Below are 17500 nucleotides of genomic sequence, written 5' to 3'. Positions count from 1 at the left end.
AACGGGTATTGAGTGTTTGGCCTGGGGCGTCGAGGACCTGCACTGCAAAAACAAGAAAATAAGTATTTTAGTCTTATTAATTTTTTTGCTCCTGTAAATAAGATGAAAATATTGCCAATGAGGCAAGACAGTCTGACTCACTCAAGATTTGCCAGTGGAATAAGAAACTTTCACGTTGAGCAAACAGTAGAAGCTACAGCAATATTTTCTACCTGAGAGAACAAAAATACATTGTGACAAGACTAAAATGCTTGTTGAGACTTTTTGTAGGGTACAGACTGGGCAGGGGTTGAGTGTTTGCCCTGCGGGGTGGGTTTTGGGGTACTCGTGTGGTACTCACTGAGGTATCTCTGCAGGGGTTAGAGTGTTTGCCCTGGTTTTGGGGTCACCCCTGGGTTTTGGGGTACTCACTGAGGTATCTCTGCAGGGGTTAGAGTGTTTGCCCTGGGTTTGGGGGTACTCCTGGGGTACTCACTGAGGTATGTCTGCAGGGGTTAGAGTGTTTGCCCTGGTTTGGGGGTACTCCTGGGGTACTCACTGAGGTATCTCTGCGGGGGTTAGAGTGTTTGCCCTGGTTTTGGGGTACTCCTGGGTTTTAGGGTACTCACTGAGGTATTTCTGCAGGGGTTAGAGTGCCCGCCCTGGTTTTGGGGTACTCCTGGGTTTTGGGGTACTCACTGAGGTATCTCTGCAGGGGTTAGAGTGTTTGCCCTGGTTTTGGGGTCACCCCTGGGTTTTGGGGTACTCACTGAGGTATCTCTGCAGGGGTTAGAGTGTTTGCCCTGGGTTTGGGGGTACTCCTGGGGTACTCACTGAGGTATGTCTGCAGGGGTTAGAGTGTTTGCCCTGGTTTGGGGGTACTCCTGGGGTACTCACTGAGGTATCTCTGCAGGGGTTAGAGTGTTTGCCCTGGTTTGGGGGTACTCCTGGGGTACTCACTGAGGTATCTCTGAAGGGGTTAGAGTGTTTGCCCTGGTTTTGGGGTCACCCCTGGGTTTTGGGGTCACCCCTGGGTTTTGGGGTCACCCCTGGGTTTTGGGGTACTCACTGAGGTATCTCTGCAGGGGTTAGAGTGTTCGCCCTGGTTTTGGGGTCACCCCTGGGTTTTGGGGTACTCACTGAGGTATCTCTGCAGGGGTTAGAGTGTTCGCCCTGGTTTTGGGGTCACCCCTGGGTTTTGGGGTACTCACTGAGGTATCTCTGCAGGGATTAGAGTGTTCGCCCTGGTTTTGGGGTCACCCCTGGGTTTTGGGGTACTCACTGAGGTATCTCTGCAGGGGTTAGAGTGTTTGCCCTGGTTTTTGGGGTACTCCTGGGGTACTCACTGAGGTATCTATGCGGGGGTTAGAGTGTTTGCCCTGGTTTTGGGGTCACCCCTGGGTTTTGGGGTACTCACTGAGGTATCTCTGCAGGGGTTAGAGTGTTTGCCCTGGTTTTGGGGTACTCCTGGGTTTTAGGGTACTCACTGAGGTATTTCTGCAGGGGTTAGAGTGCCCGCCCTGGTTTTGGGGTACTCCTGGGTTTTGGCGTACTCACTGAGGTATCTCTGCAGGGGTTAGAGTGTTTGCCCTGGTTTTGGGGTCACCCCTGGGTTTTGGGGTCACCCCTGGGTTTTGGGGTACTCCCGGGTTTTGGGGTACTCCTGGGTTTTGGGGTACTCACTGAGGTATCTCTGCAGGGGTTAGAGTGTTCGCCCTGGTTTTGGGGTCACCCCTGGGTTTTGGGGTACTCCTGGGTTTTGGGGTACTCCTGGGTTTTGGGGTACTCACTGAGGTATCTCTGCAGGGGTTAGAGTGTTCGCCCTGGTTTTGGGGTCACCCCTGGGTTTTGGGGTACTCCTGGGTTTTGGGGTCACCCCTGGGTTTTGGGGTACTCCTGGGTTTTGGGGTCACCCCTGGGTTTTGGGGTACTCACTGAGGTATCTCTGCAGGGGTTAGAGTGTTTGCCCTGGTTTTGGGGTCACCCCTGGGTTTTGGGGTACTCCTGGGTTTTGGGGTACCCCTGGGTTTTGGGGTACTCACTGAGGTATCTCTGCAGGGGTTAGAGTGTTTGCCCTGGTTTTGGGGTCACCCCTGGGTTTTGGGGTACTCACTGAGGTATCTCTGCAGGGGTTAGAGTGTTTGCCCTGGTTTTGGGGTCACCCCTGGGTTTTGGGGTACTCACTGAGGTATCTCTGCAGGGGTTAGAGTGTTTGCCCTGGTTTTGGGGTACCCCTGGGTTTTGGGGTACTCCTGGGTTTTGGGGTACCCCTGGGTTTTGGGGTACTCACTGAGGTATCTCTGCAGGGGGATGCAGCGCTCTGGGTCGTCGGTGGGGGACAGGAGGTCACAGATGCTCTCGGGGGTCTGGCCGTCGTGGAACTTGCCGTGGTCGCCACACTGGGTCAGAATGTCCACGCAGTCCGACCTGGGGGAGGGGGGAGGGTGGAGGGGGCAGGGTGGGGGACGGGATGTGACTACGGCTCCTCAACTTACTCCAGCATGAACGATAAAACACAGACAGCCAATCAAAACCGGTCCGAATTCACAGGCCGTCACGTGCACGATGGCAGACGATGATGCTACGAAGGTTCATCGGCGTGGATGCTCGCATCCTTATCATTATATTCATGGTTATGGTTATAATTATAGTTATAGGATGGGCCTTAACTCTAAACCTATTAAAACGTCTCTTGCCGTTTTTTTTTTACTGCAGTTTTCTTCCAGTAATCCAGTAAGCATCTCACGCAATTATCCCGGGGTTCTCAGAAGTCTCTGTTCACTTCATTTTCAGACCTACCCCACATTTTTCAACATTGAGGCAACATATCCTTTGTGTTGCCTTGAAGACCAAAAGCCTGGTCTCCCAACTGAGCAGATTGTAATTACATTCTTTGATAGCACATCTGGCAACCCGGGAGCTCGCCCAAAATCGAAAACCTTTCTTCCTGATTATGTGTGCGTACATTTACAGCGCTTGATTTCCAAAGAACAACCTGAATTCACACACAGGCTTGAGAAGAAGTCAGAAAGTTATTAAAAAGCCAACCAAACCGTGAACTTATTCAGCACTGGTAACACTTATAGGTTACATGAATTGCCATGAACTAATGTAGTTGTTAACTAACAAACTACTGTGAAGTTAATCTGTACAGCTTTGTTTATGTATTTGTACATCATGAAATCATGTCAATAAATACATTAGTTAATGTCAATTAATGTACCCTTATTGGGAACTGTGACTGGGTTCCGGATAAGTCCGTGGTTGGCATTAGATAACTTTCTCACAAGTCTGAGCACAGAGCCGAACGGGATAGATGGGTAATCCTTTGTCACTGGAACTAACACGAGGAAGGGAAGACAGAGAGGGGGTTTTTTTGGAGGTGGGGAGTGGGGGCAGGGAAATACAGGACAGACCAGAGAAGTTGTGGAAGCGGGAAATGACCTAATCCTCCCCTCGTGTTTAGATGGGCTCCGATTCAGCAGGACTCACCCCTGAAGTATGTAAGGCCTGTGATTAGTTTACATTACATGACATGACATTATTGGCATCTGGCAGACGCTCTCATCCGGAGCGACGTACAGTTGATTAGACTAAGCGGGAGACAATCCTCCCCTGGAGCAATGCAGGGTTAAAGAACCACCGGGATTAGAACCACCGACCTTGCGTGTCCCAGTCATTTACCCTAACCACTACGCTACAGGCCGCCCCTATATCCTCGAGGGTGTAGCACTGAGGCACTGGTCCTACATCCAAACAGTGCAGGATCATTCCAGAACCCCTCAGCTTCATCCGTGACCAGGGGTTAAGGCACGGTACACGACTGGGACACCGGCGGTTCAATCCCTAGCTGTCGCCAGGATAAGATCCACACAGCTGTTGGGCCCTTGAGCAAGGCCCCTCAACCCCACGTTGCTCCAGGAGGGGATTGTCCCCTGCTTAGTCGAATCAACTGTAAGCAGCTTTGGATGAAAGCGTCAGCTAAATGACAAATGATTTTTAGCATTGCCACTAAGGCCAGGGAATCGCGGTGGTAAACATGAGGACTGACAGTGGAGCAGTCCCTGGGGCAGGGGGCTGGAGGCCACCCCAGAAAGGTGCGCGGGTGGGCAGGGCTGGGGAGGGCCTACTCCCCCCTGGCTCAAGGCAGGGCCGCGTTTAAAACGACGAAAACTGGAACTAAATGTTCATTAATGTGATTAAAAATGTCAAATACACAGTATGTGAAAATTAACCCCAGGGAAAGACTAATGTATGGAAAGCTAATTTAATTACGCCCGGCCATCGAGGCCAGCTGCACAGTATAATTAGCTGAGCTCCAGTTAACGACGGAAAAAAGGACCCTTTAAACAGCGCTGTTTAAGAAGGACAGCAGAGCAGGAGATAAGAGTCTGCTACTCATCAGGATTCCAGGGGAGATTCTGGTTGAAGCTAAATTCACAGAGCACCTCAGTGATCCCAAAAGGCACGGTGTAAATACAACCTGATGTTGCATTTGTTTTGTTGCGGGGAGATAAAGATTGGCTTTTAAAAAGATGCACTCACACAGAGGAGGTGCTGGTGCCTGTAGGACGCCCCAGATACAGCGCAGTACCGGCACCAGCCTCCAGGGGTCTCTCTTTCTTTTAATTTCATTCAAAAACAAATACGAGTTTCAGACTGGAAAGGCGAAAAAGTGCAACCAATTTTTAACAACCGATTCTTCTTTGTTTAATTGCAAGCCCTTCTAGTACGAGCAATTTCATGCTGGATGCGTCAAGAGGAGAGGTGAAAAAAACGCTAAATGCACCGAGAGATGTACCTGCAGATTGAGGATAGGGGCGTATTGGGAGAGGATAGGGGGGTATTGGGAGAGGATAGGGGCGTATTGGGAGAGGATAGGGGCATATTGGGAGAGGACATGGGGGTATTTGGGAGGGGATGGGGGGTATTGGGAGAGGATAGGGGCGTATTGGGAGAGGATAGGGGGGTATTGGGAGAGGATAGGGGCATATTGGGAGAGGATAGGGGGGTATTGGGAGAGGATAGGGGCGTATTGGGAGAGGATAGGGGCGTATTGGGAGAGGATAGGGGGGTATTGGGAGAGGATAGGGGCATATTGGGAGAGGATAGGGGTGTATTGGGAGAGGATAGGGGCGTATTGGGAGGGGACGGGGGGGTATTGGGAGAGGATAGGGGTGTATTGGGAGGGGATGGGGGGTATTGGGAGAGGACATGGGGGTATTTGGGAGGGGATGGGGGGTATTGGGAGAGGATAGGGGAGTATTGGGAGAGGATAGGGGCATATTGGGAGAGGATAGGGGCGTATTGGGAGGGGACGGGGGGGTATTGGGAGAGGACATGGGGGTATTTGGGAGGGGATGGGGGGTATTGGCAGAGGATAGGGGCGTATTAGGAGAGGATAGGGGCGTATTTGGGAGAGGATAGGGGCGTATTGGGAGAGGACACAGGGGTATTGGGAGAGGATAGGGGCGTATTTGGGAGGGGATGGGGGGTATTGGGAGAGGACACGGGGTGGCAGACAGACGTACTTGCAGATGACACTCCCGCGGGACCTGCTGTAGCAGGGCTTGATCTGCAGGGTGCAGGCCACCGCCCTCCACATGTCCGGACGGCACTTGGTGATGTCCTGCACCGGGATGCTCATGAAGGGCATCTTAATGCTGCCCTTCTCCCACAGCCTGATGTCACTCAGAGCACCCTGGTCTGACTGCGCGTTACAGCTACGGAACAGCTCTGTCGGCCTGAGCACATTATACACACAAATACATTATACACACATTATACACACATTATACACACATTATACACACAAATACATTATACACACACACACACATTATACACACACATTATACACACACATTATATACACATTATACACACGCACATTATACACACATTATATACACACACATTATACACACACATTATACACACATTATACACACATTATACACACAAATACATTATACACACATTATACACACATTATACACACATTATACACAAACATTATATACACACATTATACACACATTATACACACATACACACATTATACACACATATACACACACACACACACATTATACACACAAATACATTATACACACACACACATTATACACACATTATACACACACATTATACACACACACATTATACACACACATACATTATACACACACACATTATACACACACACATTATACACACACATTATATACACACATTATACACACACACACATTATACACACATTATACACACACACACACATACACATTATACACACACACACACACACATTATACACACACATTATACACACATTATACACACACACATTATACACACACATTATATACACACATACACACACACACACATACTCACACACACACACACACGCACACACATACACATTATACACACACATATACACACACACATTATATACACACACATACACACATTATACACACACATACACACACACATACACACATATACACACATTATACACACACATACACACAAACACACACACATATACACACATTATACACACACATACATACACACACATACACACATTATACACACATACACACACACATATACACACATACACACACACATATACATACATACACACACACATACACACACACACACACACACACACACACATTATACACACACATACACACACACGCACATACACACACACACACACACACACACACAGGGACACATAAAACAGTTCTGTGAATGTGGCTCTGTACTCTGACAGAATCATTCAGCTTCAGTTACAGGGTTTTCAGTACTAGCTAAGCCTCCACCGTGGCCCCTCTAGTGACTTTATTGATCAGTTTCCCAGCAGAAGCGTAACGCAATATCCTGTAAATATAACAGCATTTCACTGCTTTGTACTTTTAACAAAGACAAACTGCCACAGTTCAAAGTGGCAATAGTGTACCTACACAGTACATTGCGGAGTGTTGCAGAATATTGTATATTAATACATCTCACTTCAGTCTATTGCCAGGCTTGCAACATCTCCATGAGTTATTGTTTCATTCTGGAACGATATTCATCTAAATTGCATCCATTTATCTGGTGATGAGGCATTTCACCCGCCCCTCCAGATAAGCTAGGGGAGGGGGGGGCTCATCTGTTCCACAGGCAGCTGACGCTGTTCCCCGTGTGGATTCAGCCTGAGCCCTGAGCAGCTAAAGCTGTTCCCCGTGTGGATTCAGCCTGAACAGCTGATGCTGTTCCCTGTGTGGATTCAGCCTGAGCAGCTGATGCTGTTCCCCGTGTGGATTCAGCCTGAGCAGCTGATGCTGTTCCCCATGTGGAACAGTATGAGTCCTGAGCAGTTAAAGCTGTTCCCCGTGTGGAACAGTATGAGCCCTGAGCAGCTGATGCTGTTCCCCGTGTGGAACAGTATGAGCCCTGAGCAGCTGATGCTGTTCCCCGTGTGGAACAGTATGAGGCCTGAGGAGCTGACGCTGTTCCCCGTGTGGAACAGTATGAGCCCTGAGGAGCTGACGCTGTTCCCCGTGTGGAACAGTATGAGGCCTGAGGAGCTGACGCTGTTCCCCGTGTGGAACAGTATGAGGCCTGAGGAGCTGACGCTGTTCCCCGTGTGGAACAGTATGAGCCCTGAGGAGCTGACGCTGTTCCCCGTGTGGAACAGTATGAGTCCTGAGCAGCTGACGCTGTTCCCCGTGTGGAACACTATGAGTCCTGAGGAGCTGACGCTGTTCCCCGTGTGGAACAGTATGAGCCCTGAGGAGCTGACTCTGTTCCCCGTGTGGAACAGTATGAGGCCTGAGGAGCTGACGCTGTTCCCCGTGTGGAACAGTATGAGTCCTGAGGAGCCGACGCTGTTCCCCGTGTGGAACAGTATGAGCCCTGAGGAGCTGACGCTGTTCCCCGTGTGGAACAGTATGAGTCCTGAGCAGCTGACTCTGTTCCCCGTGTGGAACAGTATGAGCCCTGAGGAGCCGACGCTGTTCCCCGTGTGGAACAGTATGAGCCCTGAGCAGTTAAAGCTGTTCCCCGTGTGGAACAGTATGAGCCCTGAGGAGCTGACGCTGTTCCCCGTGTGGAACAGTATGAGTCCTGAGGAGCTGACGCTGTTCCCCGTGTGGAACAGTATGAGTCCTGAGGAGCTGACGCTGTTCCCCGTGTGGAACAGTATGAGCCCTGAGCAGCTGACGCTGTTCCCCGTGTGGAACAGTATGAGCCCTGAGCAGCTGACGCTGTTCCCCGTGTGGAACAGTATGAGCCCTGAGCAGTTAAAGCTGTTCCCCGTGTGGAACAGTATGAGCCCTGAGGAGCTGACGCTGTTCCCCGTGTGGAACAGTATGAGCCCTGAGGAGCTGACGCTGTTCCCCGTGTGGAACAGTATGAGGCCTGAGGAGCTGACGCTGTTCCCCGTGTGGAACAGTATGAGGCCTGAGGAGCTGACGCTGTTCCCCGTGTGGAACAGTATGAGCCCTGAGGAGCTGACGCTGTTCCCCGTGTGGAACAGTATGAGTCCTGAGCAGCTGACGCTGTTCCCCGTGTGGAACACTATGAGTCCTGAGGAGCTGACGCTGTTCCCCGTGTGGAACAGTATGAGCCCTGAGGAGCTGACTCTGTTCCCCGTGTGGAACAGTATGAGGCCTGAGGAGCTGACGCTGTTCCCCGTGTGGAACAGTATGAGTCCTGAGGAGCCGACGCTGTTCCCCGTGTGGAACAGTATGAGCCCTGAGGAGCTGACGCTGTTCCCCGTGTGGAACAGTATGAGTCCTGAGCAGCTGACTCTGTTCCCCGTGTGGAACAGTATGAGCCCTGAGGAGCCGACGCTGTTCCCCGTGTGGAACAGTATGAGCCCTGAGCAGTTAAAGCTGTTCCCCGTGTGGAACAGTATGAGCCCTGAGGAGCTGACGCTGTTCCCCGTGTGGAACAGTATGAGTCCTGAGGAGCTGACGCTGTTCCCCGTGTGGAACAGTATGAGTCCTGAGGAGCTGACGCTGTTCCCCGTGTGGAACAGTATGAGCCCTGAGCAGCTGACGCTGTTCCCCGTGTGGAACAGTATGAGCCCTGAGCAGCTGACGCTGTTCCCCGTGTGGAACAGTATGAGCCCTGAGCAGTTAAAGCTGTTCCCCGTGTGGAACAGTATGAGCCCTGAGGAGCTGACGCTGTTCCCCGTGTGGAACAGTATGAGCCCTGAGCAGCTGACGCTGTTCCCCGTGTGGAACAGTATGAGCCCTGAGCAGCTGACGCTGTTCCCCGTGTGGAACAGTATGAGCCCTGAGCAGCTGACGCTGTTCCCCGTGTGGAACAGTATGAGCCCTGAGCAGTTAAAGCTGTTCCCCGTGTGGAACAGTATGAGCCCTGAGGAGCTGACGCTGTTCCCCGTGTGGAACAGTATGAGCCCTGAGCAGTTAAAGCTGTTCCCCGTGTGGAACAGTATGAGCCCTGAGCAGTTAAAGCTGTTCCCCGTGTGGAACAGTATGAGCCCTGAGCAGTTAAAGCTGTTCCCCGTGTGGAACAGTATGAGCCCTGAGCAGTTAAAGCTGTTCCCCGTGTGGAACAGTATGAGTCCTGAGCTCTAGTGAATCTCAGCAGTTGCGTCACTCTCAGCCGCATGAGGATAAAAATGTCTCACAGAGGAGCTGCAGTTTTCCTTATAAGATGAGCTCAGCAGTGAAAAAAAAAAAAAAAAAAGTATTTCGGTGTTATGTTCTGTTGAGACTTTAAATCTTATCTATTTTCCATTTCTGCTAAATAAAATTAAAATATTGCCAGCAAGGCAAGACAATTTGACTCATTTCAAGACTGACAATGGAATTAGAAAACTTCCAAGCAAACATTAACTTACATTAACTAAGCTAATGTGTTCTACTTGAGAGACGACAGAAGAAGTTATATTAAAAGACTGAAATACTTGTTAAGACCATAATCCAGGGAGCTATGCTGGTGCCCCGCCCACCTGGTCAAAGTGGAAAATGCGCTCTGCAGGCCCACTTCCTGTCTATGGCGTGGCGCTGATTTCTACTTCCTGTCCAGGACCCCATATCCTCCCACAAAGCCATCTCCACGCTAGCGAGGGAGACCTCAGAGGGTCTCCGGATGAGTTTTCCACCACTAAACAATCTGCTCCACCTGCTCCTAATTAAAACGGAGCTTCGCCCCTTAGCTGCCACACCATGAAACACCCCACAGAGAAATATAGCACTCTATGGAGCCGGGCAAAGCTCCATAAAAACACATTAACACAGCCAAGCATAACTCTTTAAGGCAGGTAGGACACATTCACGTGAACGGGATTTCATATCGAATGAACCTCTCTTCACACATTCCCTTCACTCTGCCGGCAGTCTCACTTCTTCAACACTCTGGCTGAATGTATCAAATCGAGGTTTTGCTGGGGCAGGCCAGGTTTCAGACCGCTAATCACACCCTCCGCCCGCTGTGACTCCTCCGTGTTGAACTACGCCTCTTCGATGTACGTCTTTCAAGGCGCCTCAAAGAAAGGCCGATCTGATATTCAACTTGTTTGATCACCCGTCAGATCGACCTTTCTTTGAGAAAGGCTGAAAGGCGTGCATCAAAGATGAAAAATTAATCAGCCACAGCAGGCAGGGAGTGAGGTAAGGGAGCAGTAAACAGGGTAGAAGTAAACAGGTTATACGTGCACATGGTGTGTAAGTAAAAAGTAAAAAGCCCTTTTTTTGGTGTAGTGGTTCAGGTGCATGACTGGGACCCGCAAGGTCGGTGGTTCAATCCCCGGTGTAGCCGCAATAATATCCGCACAGCCGTTGGGCCCTTGAGCAAGGCCCCTTAACCCTGCATTGCTCCAGGGGAGGATTGTCTCCTGCTTAGTCTAATCAACTGTAAGTTGATAAAAGCGTCAGCCAAATGACATGTAAGGTAATGCGATGATATTGGTCGGAGGAGGGTGGGCAATTGACGGACATCTGATTGACACGCACGCCCACTGGTACACGATGACATAACATCTGAATTAAAATAGTTTTCCAGGAAGCAGATGGGAAAAAAACACCAATATTAAAACTGTATTCATTTTCTGGAATATACACTCAGTAAGCACTTTATTAGGTATTTATTAGACTTAGGTTTTAGACGTATTGGACTTCTGCTGCTGTAGCCTATCCATTTAAGAGGTTTGAAGAGTTGTGTGTTCAGAGAGGCTCTTCTGTATACCACTGTTGTAATGTGTGGTTATTTGTGTTCCTGTCACCTTCCTGTCAGCTTCGACCAGTCTGGCCGTTCTCCTCTGACCTCTCTCATCAACAAGGCGTTTCTGCCCACAGAACTGCTACTCACTGGATGTTTTTTGTTTTTCGCACCATTCTCTGCAAACTCTAGAGACTCCAGTTGTGCGTGAAAATCCCATGAGATCAGCAGTTTCTGAGAAATTCAAACCACCCTGTCTGGCACCAACAAACATTCCATGGTCAAAGTCAGACATTTGGTCTGAAAAACAGCTGAACCTCTTGACCATGTATTCAAGCTTTTATGCATTTTGTTGCTGCCACACGATTGGCTGATTAAATATTTACATTAACATTAACATTACATTAACATTAATAAAGTGCTCACAGAGTGTATATATATATATTAACTTTGTATGGTTACGAAGAATTGACTGTATTGAGGAAAAAGTGGATTGTGATTTCAGCTTGTCTTGGTAAAGACTGAACCTGATTAAAAACGAAAGTGTTACTGATTAGCCGTACATGTTGTAAGACACACCGCCTCTCTACATCTCCATCTGACTCCCATCCAACAATGTCTGGTATGCTGACCACTTCCTGTCTGTGCTAAAGGAGCCAATCGCAGGAAGGCAGGAGAACCAGGAGGCCGGTCCCAAGAGGACACAGTGAAACACTAGCCAATAGCATGTGGATGTGATGACAAACAAGCCAGCAAAAATGAGAAAAATATATATAATAATTATTTTGTCCTCAAAATTCTTCTCCTCACAGGCCCTTGTGCCTTTGGAGGTCTGAGGGGAGGCTGCGTTTCATGAGGAATTTTGTTCTCCGTTTAGTTTATTCCTGTGGTTATGTTGACTTGTGAGCAGTGTGAGAGATGGAAGGGATGAGAGAGGGAGAGCGTGAGAGGAGTGATGGAGAGAAGGGGTTTGAATAAAAGAGGAAGGAGGCGTAACTATATCATGGGGTTTCCATCCGTGTTAAAACACAGTTTCCTGAAAACGGCTGCCTGCCTTAGTGAGGATGTCTGAAATAATGAAACAGACTGAGGTGACATTTCAGGAAGTCCTCAGCGCCCATCACTGTCACTGCCAGTCAACCGTGTCACGATACATCCTTCAGTCAACCATGTCCTGTCACGATACATCCTTCAGTCAACCATGTCCCGTCACGATATATCCTTCAGTCAACTATGTCCCGTCACGATACATCCTTCAATCAACCATGTCCCGTCACGATATATCCTTCAGTCAACCATGTCCTGTCACGATACATCCTTCAGTCAACCATGTCCCGTCACGATATATCCTTCAGTCAACCATGTCCCATCATGATACATCCTTCAATCAACAATGTCACGATCCATCTTTCAGTCAACTATGTCATGTCACGATACATCCTTAAGTCAACTATATCATGATACATCTTTCAGTCAACTATGTCACGATACATCTTTCAGTCAGTTACAGTACGTCACAACATAAGAATGTTTACTGGCTCCGGCGTTAGCCTCAGGCTGCCGGCTCCACACTGGCCCTGTGCATTTTTGGGGAGACAGCCTACCCCCCCCCCCCCCCCCCACACACACTTCCCTCCCCCTCCGTCAGACGAAACTGCATTCCTGAGCCCCCCGAGAGGCCCAGATTTCCCCGTTATAATCACTTCCAGAAGGGCTGGCCTCAGAGTGCCTTTCCGATGCCCGTATCCGACGCCCTGCACTGGGAGTGGCACGACTTTACGCACCGCACACAAAGTTATGAGCCAATTCCGGACCTCCGGAGAACGTGGATCTGGGAATGTGGTTTGTGGGGAAAGCACAAAATCGTCTATTGTGCGAGCTGGCGTGGGATGAAAATAAAAATGGAATGATCTGCTGGCTGATCACCACCCATTTGTACAATCTGATGAATTACAGCATGGTATAGTACAGTATAGTACTGTCATACGCAGTTTGACAAAGTTGATAAAGGCGTAATTACAGTATACTGTACAGCAGGGTCAATACAGTGAAGTTGGGCAAATGGTATAATATCATATGATCACAGTATATTGGAGTATGCTCATTCACTGACTTGGTACAGCATGCTCTAATACTAATAAGTAGCAGTAATAATTTTACAGTGTAGTATAATCTTTATTTGAAGTTGGTGCAGTGTGGCGTAGTATAGTACAGAGGTATATTCTCACCGGTTGTTGAAGTTGGTGCAGTGTGGTGTAGTATAGCACAGCGGTATATTCTCACCGGTTGTTGAAGTTGGTGCAGTGTGGTGTAGTATAACACAGAGGTATATTCTCACCGGTTGTTGAAGTTGGTGCAGTAGGACAGGTCCTTGCAGCCCAGCTGGCAGGGCTCCTGCACGTCGGCGAGGCAGGTGACCAGGTCGGCCTCCGCAGGGTTGTACTGGCAGAGCTGGTGGAACTCCTGCCACGTCTGCGCACCCCAGTTAGTGCTGCTCTGCTGACACATCTCCCTGAGGCCGGAGCAGAGTGACTATTAAACAAGCCAATGATAACAACAACAGCCTTACATTAAACAAGCCAATAATAACAACAGCCTTACATTAAACAAGCCAATAATAACAACAGCCTTACATTAAACAAGCCAATAATAACAACAGCCTTACATTAAACAAGCCAATAATAACAACAGCCTTACATTAAACAAGCCAATGATAACAACAACAACCTTATGTTAAACAAGCCAATGATAACAACAACAACCTTACATTAAACAAGCCAATGATAACAACAGCCTTACATTAAACAAGCCAATAATAACAACAGCCTTACATTAAACAAGCCAATAATAACAACAGCCTTACATTAAACAAGCCAATGATAACAACAACAACCTTACGTTAAACAAGCCAGTGATAACAACAACAGCCTTACATGAAACAAGCCAATGATAACAACAACAACCTTACATTAAACAAGCCAATGATAACAACAACAGCCTTACGTTAAACAAGCCAGTGATAACAACAGCTTTACGTTAAACAAGCCAGTGATAACAACAGCCTTACATTAAACAAGGCAATGATAACAACAACAGCCTCACGTTAAACAAGCCAGTGATAACAACAGCCTTACATTAAACAAGGCAACGATAACAACAACAGCCTTACATTAAAAAAGTCAATGATAACAACAACAGCCTTACATTAGACAAGCCAAAAATAACAACAATATCCTTACATTAACAAACAAATAATAACAACAAGCCAATAATAATAACAAGAGCCTTACATTACACAGGCCAATAATAACAACATCCATACATTAAACAAGGCAATAATAACAAGAACAGCCTTACATTAAACAAGCCAAAAATAACAACAACATCTTTACATTAACAAGCCAATAATAACAACAAGCCAATAATAATAACAACAGCCTTACATTACACAGGCCAATAATACCAACAACAGCCAAAGGCTCCATTGTGCCAATGGCTTGCTCCACTCCTTGTCTGTGGCAATGGCACGTTCCACACAGGGGTCACAACCTGAGGTCATATCCTCTGTATTTTTCCCCCAAGTCCTTTTTCAAGCCTACATTTAATTTTGTTCTAAAGTGAGAACATTATTCGCAGCTCACTTAGGAGGAAAATGAATAGCCTTTTATATTTTCTCAGATTTAAAAGAGTAACAAGGTGGTTTGTCACACTTTCTTGGTTATTATATGCAATTTGCACACGAGGGCATTGAAGAAATGCAATGAAAATTAAATAAGCCTGTGCTTTAGTCTTGGAGGAGTAAGCGTTTTAAACGTTTCTTCATATTTTCAACCGGCCTAACCCCCCCACCCACTACTGCCAAAACCAAAAAATAAGTAAATGTCAGGAATAATTTGATTCTTTTATTTTGATATGAAATCGCCAAATAAGACGAACACGTTGCCATGGAGGCGAGATTTGTGAAAGGAGCAAATGTTTTTTGCTTGAGAGAAAAAAAGAAAAGATTTTCAGTCTTATTAAAAGACTAAAACACCCCCATCACACCCCCCCAGTCTTATTAAAAGACTAAAACACCCCCATCACACCCCCCCAGCCTAGTCTCTTGCCATATTTTGGTCCCCCCCCCCACGTGGTACGTTCCGCACACTGACCTGCACAGCGACGTGTTGGCTTTGGCGCAGCAGTGGAGCTTGGCGCAGTCCATCTTGGCGGTGGGCGGGGTGTCGGGGTCGGGGTTGGGCGGGGGCTGGGCGTTGCCCAGGAAACACTGCCACAGCGGGTCCTGGGGCAGGGGCTGCCGCTGGCACTCCTCGATCAGCCGGTCGATGATCTCGTGCTCCGTCGTCATGGTGCGCAGGATGCGCCGGCACGCCGTCTGGCAGTGAGTGTCCTCCGCCCGGTCACAGCAGTGCAGACCTGCGCAGGGGAGCGCAGTCACCGTCACAGGGGAGCACAGTCACAGGGGAGCATAGTCACAGAGGAGCGCAGTCACCGTCACAGGGGAGCACAGTCACAGGGGAGCACAGTCACAGAGGAGCGCAGTCACAGAGGAGCACAGAGGAGCACAGTCACAGAGGAGCACAGAGGAGCACAGTCACAGAGGAGCGCAGTCACAGAGGAGCACAGTCACAGAGGAGCACAGTCACAGAGGAGCACAGGGGAGCACAGTCACAGAGGAGCACAGTCACAGGGGAGCGCAGTCACAGAGGAACGCAGTCACAGAGGAGCACAGTCACAGAGGAGCACAGGGGAGCACAGTCACAGAGGAGCACAGTCACAGGGGAGCACCGTCACAGAGGAGCGCAGTCACAGAGGAGCACAGTCACAGAGGAGCACAGTCACAGAGAAGCACAGGGGAGCACAGTCACAGAGGAGCACAGTCACAGGGGAGCGCAGTCACAGAGGAGCGCAGTCACAGGGGAGCGCAGTCACAGAGGAGCACAGTCACAGTCACAGAGGAGCACAGAGGAGCACAGTCACAGAGGAGCACAGTCACAGAGGAGCACAGTCACAGAGGAGCACAGTGGAGCACAGTCACAGAGGAGCGCAGTCACAGAGGAGCAGTCACAGAGGAGCACAGTCACAGAGGAGCACAGAGGAGCACAGAGGAGCGCAGTCACAGAGGAGCACAGTCACAGAGGAGCACAGTCACAGAGGAGCGCAGTCACAGAGGAGCACAGTCACAGTCACAGAGGAGCACAGTCACAGAGGAGCACAGTCACAGTCACAGAGGAGCACAGTCACAGAGGAGCACAGAGGAGCACAGTCACAGAGGAGCACAGTCACAGAGGAGCGCAGTCACAGAGGAGCACAGTCACAGAGGAGCACAGAGGAGCACAGTCACAGAGGAGCACAGAGGAGCGCAGTCACAGAGGAGCACAGAGGAGCACAGTCACAGAGGAGCACAGTCACAGGGGAGCACAGTCACAGAGGAGCACAGTCACAGAGGAGCGCAGTCACAGAGGAGCACAGAGGAGCACAGTCACAGAGGAGCACAGTCACAGAGGAGCGCAGTCACAGAGGAGCACAGAGGAGCACAGTCACAGAGGAGCACAGTCACAGAGGAGCGCAGTCACAGAGGAGCACAGTCACAGAGGAGCACAGTCACAGAGGAGCACAGAGGAGCACAGTCACAGAGGAGCACAGTCACAGAGGAGCGCAGTCACAGAGGAGCACAGAGGAGCACAGTCACAGAGGAGCGCAGTCACAGAGGAGCACAGTCACAGCACAGCACAGGCAGAATCACTGGGAGAACTGACCCTGTTCCCCTGAGCCCAGGACAGCAGGTGATCCATGTGTGCTAACTGTCAGATATATCGTTATAACAATAGAACGGAGCGCTTTTAGAACAGAGGTGTTGCTAGGTCACGAGTGTATGATATCTCTGATACAATGAAGATTATAATGTTCTTACCGGTTGTATAAAACTAACTGTTGCATAATTTATGATATTTATAACACACAAATCCTGCATAATATGCCTTTAGAATATGCCGCTGGGGCGGCACGGATGGTGCAGTGGGTAGCACTGGCGCCTCACAGCAAGGAGGTCCTGGGTTCGAATCCCCGTCGGCCGGGGCCTCTCTGTGCGGAGTTTGCATGTTCTCCCCGTGTCTGCGTGGGTTTCCTCCGGGTACTCCGGTTTCCTCCCACAGTCCAAAGACATGCAGGTTAGGCTGATTGGAGAGTCTAAATTGCCCGTGGGTATGAGTGTGTGAGTGAATGGTGTGTGTGTGTGCCCTGTGATGGACTGGCGACCTGTCCAGGGTGTATTTCTGCCTTTCGCCCAATGTATGCTGGGATAGGCTCCAGCCCCCCT

General features: G+C 49.2%; 1 protein-coding gene across 1 annotated transcript in view; it reads right to left on the bottom strand.

Moving 5' to 3' along the window:
• Nucleotides 1-17500, bottom strand: part of reck (reversion-inducing-cysteine-rich protein with kazal motifs) — a 62058-nt gene that overhangs the window by 20663 nt on the left and 23895 nt on the right. The window contains exons 9-12 of the mRNA XM_061255260.1: nt 15333-15597; nt 13520-13693; nt 5511-5723; nt 2270-2406 (exon numbers count right to left, since the gene is read on the bottom strand). Of these exons, the coding sequence (XP_061111244.1) occupies nt 2270-2406; nt 5511-5723; nt 13520-13693; nt 15333-15597 (789 nt within the window). The remainder of the gene's footprint in view (nt 1-2269; nt 2407-5510; nt 5724-13519; nt 13694-15332; nt 15598-17500) is intronic.

The sequence above is a fragment of the Conger conger genome, chromosome 9 (assembly GCF_963514075.1).
Source record: "Conger conger chromosome 9, fConCon1.1, whole genome shotgun sequence".
Classification (NCBI taxonomy): domain Eukaryota; kingdom Metazoa; phylum Chordata; class Actinopteri; order Anguilliformes; family Congridae; genus Conger; species Conger conger.
This window is presented reverse-complemented; position numbering and strand designations above follow the sequence as displayed.